At 43.6% G+C, this 13,278-nt stretch overlaps 1 protein-coding gene across 1 annotated transcript in view; it reads left to right on the forward strand.

The window, feature by feature from the left end:
• LOC111074668 (lachesin) overlaps window positions 1–13,278 on the forward strand; it is a 104,294-nt gene that overhangs the window by 32,505 nt on the left and 58,511 nt on the right. The window contains exon 4 of the mRNA XM_041593707.1: window positions 4,040–4,248. Coding sequence (XP_041449641.1) covers window positions 4,040–4,248 — 209 coding nt within the window. The remainder of the gene's footprint in view (window positions 1–4,039; window positions 4,249–13,278) is intronic.

The following is a 13,278-nucleotide window of genomic DNA, read 5'->3' on the forward strand; positions in this document are numbered from 1 at the left end:
TACCAATTTCAAGGCTTACGACTGTCCCGTTCGACTTCAGAGAAATGCCCATATGTACACGCTCGTTGTAAGGGCACTCCCTTACAGTGATATGATGTGGCGGTGTAGATGCACATGGTGTTTCAAGTGGCACTGATCCTCTAGGGATCACAGGGAAAGCCTCTTGGCTTCCTTAAAACGATTTGCGGGGACAGGATTTTAGACTTTGGACAGTAATGGATTTCGTGGGCATGGTCGATGAATGTGGGTCTAAAAGTATGAGGCTTTTTACTCCTGTCCACCTAACTGCTCGGCGAATAGGTTGACATAGCGAAATCCATTGTCTCCAATGTCCTGCATCGCTGCTTCGAAAATGAGGCCATTGACTCCCATGACAGAATCAGATTAGTGAATTCTGAGTTCTCTAATCGCTCCTCCTACTTTGCTTAAGTTGCTAGATCCAGTTTTCGAAGAAAAATCTGCACGATGATGCATCCCGAGATCGACTCAGGAGTACCCAAGCTCTGGAGCACACGGATGTGAGATTTGAATCTGTCCGATAGTTCCCGAATCATAGCCACTGACCCTTGTTGCTCAGCCTGGAGCCCCAAGATCTCAGTGATGTGTGCCTGACAAACCAAACGTCAACTATTAAATCTCTTTTCCAACAAATACAATGCGAACTATAATTGCCGTTCGCAGACAAGAACGCAGATGCTGAAATTTTACTATGTTGGTTAAGTCGGGATGATTGTCGATGATTGCAACAATTGTGTAGGAGACAGGGGGAGCTGGCAGCTGCTAAACTGCCAAACCAGCAGTTATTTTTGCTCCAGTAAACGAAGAATGCAGAGGCATGTCCTAACGATTTCCATGTGCATAGCAGCAGCCGCGTTAGAAAGATGTTTGTAGCGGAAATAGAAATGAAATGAGAATGTGGCATTGTTTGCACAAACAAATTTTTACTTTTCTATAAATTGGTTTCTCAAAAATTTTAAATTAATCAAAAAAATCTTAAATTTGGTCCAAAAGTGTGTGTTTGAACGCCTATTTCCTTTCATTTCTCCGCAACACGTGCACCAAATGTTATGCGGTTTGTTTAAATGATAGTCAGAGAATGTGGAATTATTTCTATACAAAATTTTTTCAAAATGAATCCAAAAAAATCTAAAATTTGGTTTAAGAACATTTTATGATAAATTTTTTTTTTGTACCTTTTTGTAATAAAAATTGTTTTCTGGAAAAATTGCAGTTTGTGTAAATATATTTGTTGCTTTTGATTACACTACTCAATAAAATTGAACTTTTTCTCTAGGCTGAGGACCAAAATGGCTTTTTCTGATAGATTTCGGGACTTAAAAATTTTTGTAGTACTTTATTTTTTTTATAGTGTAATTTTTTTTTAAGAATTTTTCAAATATGGTATTTTTTTCTTGGTTTTTTCCGAGATAGTGCTTCTATTTTTCACATAACTTAAGTATCTTATATCTGGTTGCATAGCACTTTGCAGTTTTGAAAAGCTGACAAATGCAGCTTAAAGACACTTTGTATCTGCAGCTTAATGCCTGGAAGATATTAAGCTTTCAAATTCAAATTTCATCATTTTTTGCATAGGTTTTAGTGAACAATACCTTAAACGATGCCTAATTAATGCGTCTATCTAAAACTAAAAATGAATGCTAAGAATTATTTTTTTTTCGACTTTTCCTGAGTTTTTAAAGTAAAAATTTTGGGGAAAAATACTGCAAAAAAATGATGAAATTTGAATTTGAAAGCTTAATATCTTCCAGATGTTAAGCTGCAGCTACAAAGTATCTGGGTCCGATTTATAGCTGCATTTGTAAGCTTTTCAGAACTGCAAAGTTCTATGCAACCATATATAAGATACTTCAGTAATGTGAAAAATAGAAGCACTACCTCTGAAAAAAAACATTAAAAAAAAACAGATTTTAAAAAATTCTTTAAAAAAAACTAAACCATAAAAAATATTATAATTCGTTAAAAATTTGAAACCTATAAGAAAAGGTCATTTTGGGACACAGCCTAATTGTCATGTTGACTAGTGTTATCATTGTTTAATATCGATGAATTTCTAAACATTAAATACATTTAGTAAGCAGCAAAGCGCGCGGTTCTGCTAGTAGGTATATACAATTTATTGGTATTCAAACAACATTTAAGCCCAGCACGAACGATAGATAGCACTACTGGACAAAATCCAACTTTTTTTTCTCAAGGATCCAAACCGACTTTATCTGAAAGATATGGGACTTTAAAATTTTTTAAAGAACTATGGTTTTTTTCTATGTCAGAACTTTTTTTGTAAGAATTTTTGAATTCTGTTATTATTTGTTCACCCGTACTCAAAAAAGAGTTAAGGGTATATTAGATTTGTGGTAAAAGAGGATGTGTGTAACGCAGAGAAGGAAACGTTTCCGACCCCATAAAGTATATATATTCTTGATCAGCTTCAATAGCCGAGTCGATATAGCCATTTGTGTCTGTCCGTCTGTCTGTCTGTCTGTCTCGATGAGCACCTAGATCTCAGAGACTATAAGAGCTAGGGCAACCAAATTTGGTTCCCAGACTCATGTGATATCACACTGCTACAAGTGTGCGCCCGCCCCCTTCCGTCCCCACAAAGAACGAAAATCTGTGGCAGGCACATTTTTAAAGATACGATAAAACTAAAAACGCAGTATCGTAGAGAATGCCCATATCTACCAGATTGCCGAATCTGAATCAGATCGGATCATAATTATAGCCAGAATGAAGAAATTATTTTTTAGTTGCTTTCCCCGCCACCAACTGCATGAGATACGCTACTCATTCTCTTTCTCGCTCGCACACTCTGCCGCGTTCAGTGCGCGAGCAACCCCTAGCGGAGGAGATGTAGAATCTAAATGGTACATGTACAATCTACATGTTAGATGTAGAATATACATTATAGATGCAATGTATAGATACATTATAGATGTAGATGTAGATAACAGACGTAGCAAAAAAATGTAAAATTATTTTTTTTTAATTCTAAAATTCTAAAAAATCATAAGCCCAAAAATCTATATACTGACTGAGTACGGGTGTAAGTAGAGTCGCGTCCCCAGAAGCGACTCACACGTTCCTTCTCGTTTTAACAGCTAGAAATCAAGCAAGCTTATCGTCTGGGAAATATAAAGCATTGAAATGCAAAAATGATGATTCTTTGTGTGGTATTTTTTACGAAATTTAGACTTTAAAAACTCTAGAAAAGTCGATTATATCGAATTATATCCTGTGTTTTTTATTTTTTTGTGTATAAGTGCATTAATTGGGCGTCGTTTTAGGTATCGTTCATTCAAATATATGGATAAACTTTGGAACTAGAATTCGTTAACCAAACATAAAAAATGAAAAAAATGAACAAAAAATACCTTTTGGAAGGTTGCGGACCCAACCTTGGTACCTGATCGCGATCCCAATTCCCTCACTGCTGAGGGCATTCTTAGCCCGATCCGCTGTTAGTTTCAATCGAATTGTGGTTAGCTAATTAGCTCCACAAATAACACAAATAAATCAGACTTACATATATGATTTAGTAACTATTTAATTACACGTTCGAACTCTTTTACATTCTGTACCCAACTGCGGAGCTAGCACAAAATTAAAAACTATTTAGGTTTACATGTTATTTTATCTCTATTCTTATTCTATGTGTATGTATGTGATTATGGTATGTATGGATGTAATTGTTGGGAATTGAGAATAGTGTCCGATTAAGAGTAGTGGTATTATTATTTATATGCGTATCTATATTCGTAACTTTATGCATATGCGTGCAGTGTAATGCAGTGGGCAGTGCAACATAAGGAACAATAATTATGTATTAAGTTAATCTTTACCGCTAGGATTTTACTATATTTATGCTGCTTCACCCGACGTCCTGATTGAAATATCTTGGTAATTTGTTAGTAATTTTAACAAAAATTAAATATTTTTAATTGAATGAAACCATATTTCATATTTTGTATCCGTATATTAAATTCCTTAATAATAATAATAATATTTTACTATTTTCTAGTATTGACATACGCGCAGGTGTTTCCAAAGCACCAAAAAGATGGTCTGATGAATCTGTATTTGGAGATAGAGCTTATTTTATTTTTGACAAGGAGCCTGGTAAACTTTCAATCCAAAACACCCAACCATCTGACTCAGGAACATTTAGATGCCGGGTAGATTTCTTGAAGGCGCAAACAATAAATAGCCGTGTAAGGCTTAACGTCATATGTAAGTTATTTTTATTGTTAAATGTATTTAGTATCATTATTTATTAAAAACAATATTACATATGCTATCTATTATTTATACAAAAGGGACATTATTCGGCTAAGCGCCGGTCCATGGAAGCACAAAGAGCAGTTGAGCATATGTAATATCTTTTAATGTAACGTCTCTCTTTATCACGGACGAACAAGCGAGATATAGAGAGTCTTCGTTATATAGGGGTCGTCAAATTCCTTTGACCACCGCTTTATAAACCCAAGCACGCCCATGGCCTTATTTACCATGGTAGAAATGTGTTCTGAAAACTTTAACTTGGGGTCTAGTTTAGCACCAAGATCATGAACCAAGGTAATTCTCTCAAGAGAACCACCGCAGACGGTGTAAGGAGCTAACAAGCGGCTGTAGCGTTGAAATGTCATTACTTTGCATTTCGAGGCAATTAGGTGTAACATATTTGTACAACACCAGGACTGAAAGCTATTGAGATCGGATTGCAAGCGAGAGTGAAATGAAATGTCCTTATACTGTACACAGAGTTTAATATAATCCGCATACATGAGTACTCGACTGTTTGGGAATCATGAAGTGAGATAATTATTAATAGTTTAAAAAGTAAGGGGATTAGGTGGTTTCCCTGTATTACTCAAAAAGTAACCTTAACAGGCAAAACGAGGTAGCTTTTTTTTAGAAAACACATTAAGATCTAGAACAAAGGTAGCTAGATCTTCAGTCCACCCAGTACCGGAGTATACAGCCGGAAACTCCGTAAGGACCTGAAGTCCAGGTCCAGGTCTAGGTCCAGGTCCTGGACCCCTAACTCGCTTCGCTCGTTCGCCAACACCCAAGTATTCTAAAGTTATCTATATTTCTTTATTAAAATTATTTTTGTATACCCGTACTCAAAAAAGAGTTAAGGGGTATATTAGATTTGTGGTAAAAGTGGATGTGTGTAACGCAGAGAAGGAAACGTTTCCGAGCCCACGGAGATGATGTAGAATCTAAAAGGTACATGTACAATTTACATGTTAGATGTAGAATATACATTGTAGATTTAGATGTAGATAACAGATGTAGCAAAAAAAATGTAAAATGTAAAATTTTTTTTTTTTATTCCAAAATTCTAAAATATCATATGCTCAAAAATGTATATACTGACTGAGTACGGGTATAAGTAGAGTCGCGTCCCCAGAAGCGACTCGCACGTTCCTTCTCATTTTATTTGTATCATATAGAATATTCAAAATTATTTTCATTCACTATCATATCATATCATCCTTTTGTGTTAAATAACACTACTCGACAAAATCCAACTTTTTTTTCCTCAAGGATCCAAACCCACTTTTTCTGATAGATATCGGACTTTAAATTTTTTTAAAGAATTATGTTTTTTTTCTATGGCAGAACTTTTTTTTGAAGAATTTTTGAATTCTGGTATTTTTTTGTAAAGCATTTTTCAGAGGTAGCGCTTCTATTTTTCACATAACTCTAATATCTTACGTCTGGTTGTAAATAGCTTTGCTATTTTTAAAATATAATTAAAACAGCTTCAAGGTAAGCCCAAACACTTTGTGCCAATTGCCAATTGGGATCGCAATCAGGTACCAAATGTACAAACCTGAGAGGGGGAAGTCCCCACACCCCAACTCACTTTGTCCTGCTACAGGACCGTTGTGATGCCGCATGGGTGTGTACCCCTTCTCCCCTACACCGTGGTGAGCAATCTGATTGCGGAGTTAAGGGCAGTCCCATCCGGTGGCTTGGATGTATTTGGACAATATCCCTGGTCTGATTTCGGACAGGTCCGAAATGTCGGTGACGAAGGGAGCCCCAAGAAGCCGTAGCCTACGGTTTCCCAGGGCTGGACAGTGACAGAAGAAGTGGGGCACCGACTCCTCCTCGTCTCTGCAGCTCCTACAGAAGTCGTTATGAGTTTGTAGAGCTGAGTATGTAGAGCTCTTCCGAGCGTTTCTTCGATCGACTTGGCCAGATCGACCTGGAAGTTTTACAGGGGTTTGCTGCCATCGTCTGTCGGCCATTAGCTCGAAGGCTTCGTGCGTTTGTAGCCTACACGTAGCCAAAGGCATCGCTACCTGCTTGCGGAAAGAGTTGCCACTTTTTCCCCATGAGTTCTACAGGGAGAAGGTACAACATGGTATCGAGGGCTTCGCTTGGGATTGTGCGTAGTCCGCCCATTATGCATAGCTCTGCCATGCGTTGGACACGGCATATAACCACTCCGTACATTAGGATTGGTCATATGATGGCGGTATATAGCCACCGGACTATATACGGTGTCATTCCCCATTTGAGTCCGATGGTTTTTCTGCAGGTATAGAGGGCCACAGTGGCCTTCTTTACCCTATTCTCTATGCTCAGTTCCCAATCGAGCTTCCTATCGAGGATCAGACCAAGATACTTGGCATTATTGCTAAAAACTAGCGCTTCCCCACACAGTTTTGGGGGAGTCAGTGTCGGGATCTTGTACTTCCTGGTGAAGAGTACTAGTTCCATTTTAGACGGATTAACACCTAGTCCGCATTTGTCTGCCCATTGGAACAGTTTCATGAGAGTGCTTGTCATGCACTCGCATAGCGTCTGTGGAAACTTCCCAGTGAATGCTATGTCACATAATCAGCGTACGCCACCACGTGACATCCACCCCCCTCTATCACTCGCAGCAGTTCATTTACCGCCACGTTCCATAGGAGGGGCGAGAGGACTCCGCCCTGCGGCGTACCTCTGCTGACAACCTGGTGGAAGTTGACGTCCCCAGTGAGGCCTCAACGGTCCTGCATCGAAGCATCTGATCGATGAGACTCACCGTCGGGAATACGTCCCCAGGTCCGTCAGTGCACCCGTGATGGCGGTCGGGATGATGTTGTTAAAAGCGCCTTCTATGTCAGGAATGGCCACCAGTGTGTATTTCTTGCAGTTAAGGGACAATTCAATGATCGATGTGATCGCGTGTAGGTCCGTCTCGGTGGATCTTCCTTTCCGATAGGCGAGCTGAGAATCAGAGATTAGATTGGGCGGAATACTCGCCGTGAGATACAGCCCTAAAAGCTGTTCCATCGTCTTTAAAAGAAAGACGAAAGACTTATTGGTCTGAAATCTTTGGGGGCAGTGTGCGAGGGTTTACCTGCCCTCTGACTTTGATCTGAAGCCATGTGTCTGGGATTTGTCCGTGAGAGAAAACTCCCTCGTACCTCTGTTTGAGCCAATTTATGGCCCTTTATCCGGCGTGAATCAGTTGGGGTGAGATGGTGCTATCTGTTCCCGCAGACTTGTATGGCTTAAAGCTTTTAATTACCCAGAATATGTTTTCCTCACTTAGCAGGTTTAGAATGGATCTTGAGGCAACAGAAGGAGGTGCGCTGGGGAGGACTCAGGGAGAATACGGCCCAGGCGGTCTGAGTAACGAGTCCAGTTTGTCCGCCTGAAGTTCCGGAATTGGAGTGAGCTCGGTGTGGAGAATGAGAAAACAGTTTCCACGCACCTGTGGTCCGAAAATGAGTGTTTTTTAAGGACCCTCCCGGATACTATGTTATTCTGTATCGTGTGAAAGGCAAGTGTGAGGTCCAGGAGCTCCTCGCGAATTTTAATAATAAAGGTGGGATCGTTTCCCCGGTTTAATATGACCATCTGAGTGGTCAGTATATAGCTGAAAAGGGACTCATTCCGTTCATTGGTGTATGTGCTTCCGCACTGACTGTGGTGTGCGTTGGCGTCGCATCCCACAATTAGGCCGATGTCCCTGGCCTCGCAGAATGCGATGAGAGCTCTTAGGGGCGCGAGCATCTTGGCAGGCGATGGCTTTCACCGTGCCTTGATGCCATCCGGCGTCCCCACATTTATACGGTGGCCCGCCATTCTCCGCGAGCGATTTCTGTCCTCCAGAAATCTGTCCTGGAGCTCTGCATCGACCAGATGCCATTTGTCCCGAGGGACATTACCGTCCTTGGCGCCTCTATCCAGGACGCCAATAAGGGTCTTGCCCTTCGCCACCTCCGCAAAACGATCTGTTCGCAGAATGGTTTTTCGCTTGGCTTGCTGGGCGTGTCCTGGCTGTTGAGCAGGATCATCCGCTGAGCGCTGCCGCTTAGTCAAGGCCTTGGCTTCGCCTTTTCCAGCTTTGGCTGCCTGGAAATTCGGGATAATTGATCTGGCCCAAAGCCTCTGCTCCTTCCCCTTCACCGACGACCTGAAGTCAGGGTCGTCGGTTGACAGGATGAAAGCAGCGCGCCTCCTGTCTTGGTAGGACGGCTTCTTTCCCTGTGGTGTGGTGAGTATAGTCGCACTTCCACTGGTGTGTACAGTTACGGCGGGTCGCTCGTGATCCCCCCGCATCCTAGAAACCAGGAGCAAGGTCGCATCGGATCCGGGCAAGCCCTGACCAGAAACGCTCCTACCCCTAGTCCAAGGGTCAAGTTATGGCGAGACGGCCCTTCATCTGTTAGTCCCCCTGTATGACCCGAATGGCTGACGGCCAATCTCTGCCCAACATACCCCTGCAAATCCATCCCAAGCACACAGATCACCTGCCTCGAAAGTGCGGCTAAAAATAGCCAACCACCTACTACGCAGAGCCCTAGAATATGAAAAAACCCGAGTTGAAATATCTTATATGCAAAAACTCTCCCCAACTAGCAAACAATTCCCACTGTGGAAAGCTAAATCAGGCGTATGCCCACCAATCGAGAGTGAATCACCTTTGCGTACACAAACAGAAGAGTAGGCTCGCAGCAACAAAGAGAAGGCAAATACATTTGCCATCCATCTAGAAAACGTCTTCAAACCACACCCAGCAACAAAAAGCTTTGTGCTCCCACCAACCAACAATCCCGAAGCTACTCCGCCTATCATATTCCAATCAGGAGAAGTCACAAGGGTCATTAAAGACCGAATCTCAAAGCCAAAGAAAGCTCCGGACCACGATTTCATCTCCCCTAAAATGAGCTGTGCAGTATATTTCCTGACCATAATATTCAACAGCATGATGAAATGGGGCTATTATCCTCAAGAATGGAGGAAATCAGTCATCACCATGCTCCATAAAGCCGGAAAAGACAAGTCCAAGCCATCATCATATATAACTATCAGTGCCTTGCCTATCAAAGATATTTGATAAGCTTCTCCTGAATCGTATCAAACAACACCTATACATTGTAATGTCCTATCTCAGGCTGAGGTATGCATCAGTCTGTCCAGGGTCCTGAATTACAAGTTATTTATAATTCGCAGGACTTTATTTGGGGAAACCAGGAACTTTGCCAGCAACTGAAATAGAAATCACAATACTTTTTGGTTCTTTTAATTTTAATGGGTTTCTTTATTCTTCTTTATTGTTACGTTCAATTGTTCTACGACGCGTATGGTGGTTTGACTTGCGTGTTTGTTATTTGCCTGACTGCTAAGGCTGGTGGACTCGCTGCCTACGATGGCTGGTGGACTGCCTTTTTCTTCATGCAAGTGTTGAAGCGATCAACACCCAGCAAAAATGCAAACTCAGCACACGCCAAAAGACAGGAGGCCAGCACAAGAGGCTTACTCAACAAGTACCTAAAATAATATTAAATAAATAAATATTCCTAACAATATATATTCCCCATGTGCCAACGAAATTCCTTTCCCACGGTACCGGTGCACACCGATCACCTTACCTGGGACATCTGCTTGTGACGAACCATGGGATCCATGGTTCGTTACACCCGCCCCCCCTTTCTTCCGGGTGGGTGATGGAGAGATTTGTGGCGTCGCTTGGCGGGTGCTAAGTTTCGCCTTTTTCCGGGTTATCCTGTCCTTTGGCTTGTGCCGAGTCTCCGGATTCGTCGCTGTTAATCTCGTCACTTTAGCGTGGCGTCGGTAACGTTATATTTTCTACTGCTGTTGTGATCGTGGCCTTTTTGCTGTTCTGGGTGCTTTGTAGTTGGTGTAGTTGGTGTAGTTGGTGCTTGGTGGGTCGATTATCCCATATGACGATGGTTTTCTCGGCAGTTTTCTTTGGTAGTTATTTGTCCACACATTCTTGAATCTGCGGTGCTATGTCGGGTGGCCAAGGATCCGTCGGTAGTTCTGGGTCGTCTTCGGTGGGTTCGGTGGCTCCGGGGTCAAAGGTTTGAATCGGGTTTTTCGGAAGGATGGGTTTGTCAAATGTGCTTGACGGATCGATGCTCCGGTGGTAATCGCTTATGTGGGCGATGATCGGAAAGGCGTTGGACGTGGGTAGAGTAGTTTTGTAGCTCTGGCGGAACACTTGGGTGGTATTGTCTCCATACTGGTGCATGAACTGGCTGGTCTCGACGATGTCTCTTTTGTTGGACCAATGGCTTATTTGGGCGACGGATGCTTGGGTCTGCGGGGCCAAGTCCGGCGGCCACGGCTCCGGGACTGGTTCGCGCTCATGTCCGGTTGTATCGGCGGCTTCGGAGTCAAATGGCTGGCTGGGGTCTTCGGGTAAGAGGGTTGTGTCGAAGGAGCTGTGCCTTTCGATCCTCCGTTGGTAGTCGCTTATGTGGGCGACGATGGGTGTGGTGTGGACCATGGGTACGATATTTTGTTATGCCGGGTGTAGTACTCGTGGGGTTATCGTCCTAGTTTCCGGACCCGCGTTGAGGGGCTCTGTGGATATCAGTTCAATTATGGGCCCCGACCAGCGTGGGGTTAGCGTGGCTGTTTCCCGTGTTGCTGGGCTGTCGGATGGTGGCTGCCGTTGCCCTTTTTCGATGCTGGTGGTCGGTTTTGAGGGTGTCCGTGTGTTCAATTCTTCCGTTGCGGATTCTGTGCGTGCTTGCTCTGTTGCTTGTCTTCGATCTGGGCTTCCTGTGTCGAGCGCCGGGTTCAAGTGTGTTTGTTTCGTGTGTGAGATCCTCGTGGTTTGTTTGGGATGCGTGTTCCCTGTTTTGGGCCTAGGAGGCGGTTGCTCCGTAGTGACCGTGGGACTCGATTTCCCGATTGCTTGGTTGCTGTTTGCTGGTGTTGACCTTGGATTCGTGTTCTCCGTAATGTGCCGTTGCTTCGTATTCGCTGCGATTGGTTTGGGTGTCAAGTGCTGCGTTGCGTTATTGGGTGCCGTGAGCGTTGTGGTAGGTCGTGGACGTGGGTGCGTTGCGACTTGTTGAAGTTTCTGGTATCGAGGTTCGGCGTCTTGTACGTGGATGGTTGTAAGCACGGGTTCAGTGGGCATGGGGTGACGGTCTCGTAGCTGTAGCAGCGTGGAGTCCATGCCGACAATGACTTTTCCCAACATGTTTGGCAGGACCAGGAGCGGGATTTGAACCTATCGTTGATCCAGCTTGATGTGCGCCAGTAGAACTTGTGAGATCTCTCTGACCGAGCCATCGGCCAGGCGTATGCGGACGCATGCATCTTGCAGGTTGGTGTTGTTGTCTAGTTGTCGGGCGAGGTTTGCGCTGATAAAGCTTCTGGATTCCCCGGTGTCGATTGTGGCTTCCGTTGCGTATCCTCTTATGCTTACCATCGCCACTATGCGGCCGTTGCTTACGTGTAGAGAGCTATTTAGTCGCGGGTTGGAGGAGGCGTCGTTCCCGGCTGATCCCGTGTCAGTTGGGGACGCATGTCGTTTCCCGACGTATTCTGGCGGTATTCTGAATGATAGAGGGTCATCTTGGCCGTCAAACTGGATTCCCCACTTTCGGATGCGTTCCGCCATTGGTGCAGCGTGGTTGTAGTGGTGCCCTTCCATGGGTCGGTCGATCGCTAGCAAGACCCTCGGTCCGGGCGATGGATGGGTCTCTGTAGCTAGGGGCCTTGGAAACGAATCCGAATCCGAATTCTTTGGCGAGGACTTCTAGTTCGTCCCGACGGAGTTTGTGGATCCAGCGGGTGCTGACCCCTGGATTGGAAAAGTGTCCCGCAGGGTATGCCTCCGCTGGTTGTTCATCGTCGTGTTGTTCCATGTTGATTTCTGTTGATTTTTGGGCACTGAGTCACTGTTGAACGGCACTTTTAGGATCGCCACTGCGTATACTTTCGCGTTTGTTTTCGCGCCCGGATTATGTAAGTGCGCGGACTTTTGATTGATTGAATTTTCTTTTTGATGGCAGTGGGTCTTTAATCCACGAAGTCCCTGATTTCGGTTTTCCTGAAGTTTCCACAAAAAATCTTTTAAAGTCCCTGCATGGGATCCATGGTTCGTTACAACATCAACGGTGCCATCCCGATGCACCAATTTGGATGTTGCGAAGAACATGGAACTATTGAACATGTAAACCGTATAACCTCTGAGACATTTGAAAGAATTGCTCCGCTGTTTTTCTGGATGTCGCCCAGGCTTTCGACCGCGTTTGTTTAGATGGCTTAGTCCACAAAATAAAAATATTACTGCTACAGAACATCCGTGGAATATTGGAGTCATACCTACAGTAAAGAAGTTTCGCAGTAAGATGCAAAGATTTCCTCTCTGAATATCATCCAATTGAAGCTGTTGTACCGCAAGGCAGCGTGCTTGGACCGACACTGTATATCATCTTCACAGCAGATCTACCGACAAACGGCCTAACAACAACTTCTACATTTGCTGATGATACTGCCATATTAAGTCGCTCCCAGTGCCCAAGAAGGGCCACGGATCACTTATCATCTCATCTCGTGGCCTTAGAAAAATGGCTAGCAGACTGGCGGATACACATAAATGAGCAAAAGGGCAAGTCACCTTTACGTTAAACAAACAAACTTGCCCTCCATTATGTCCGAACAATATCAACAATCCACAAAACCACCGAAGTAACATACCTTGGTGTTCTTCTGGATAGAAGGCTTACTTGGCCTAAGCACATCGAAGCGAAGAGAAATCTACCTAAATTTAAAGCTAGTAATCTACATTGGCTAATAAACACCCGTTCACCACTAAAACTGCAGTACAAAGAACTTTTGTACAATTCAGCTCTCAAACCCATCTGGACATACGGCTCCGAGCTCTGGGAAAATGCTTGCGTTAGTAATTTAGAAATAATCCAGAGAGCTCAATCGAAGATTCTAAGGACTATCACTGGGGCACCATGGTACATACGTAAT

Source organism: Drosophila obscura, unplaced genomic scaffold (assembly GCF_018151105.1).
Source record: "Drosophila obscura isolate BZ-5 IFL unplaced genomic scaffold, ASM1815110v1 contig_194, whole genome shotgun sequence".
Lineage (NCBI taxonomy): Eukaryota > Metazoa > Arthropoda > Insecta > Diptera > Drosophilidae > Drosophila > Drosophila obscura.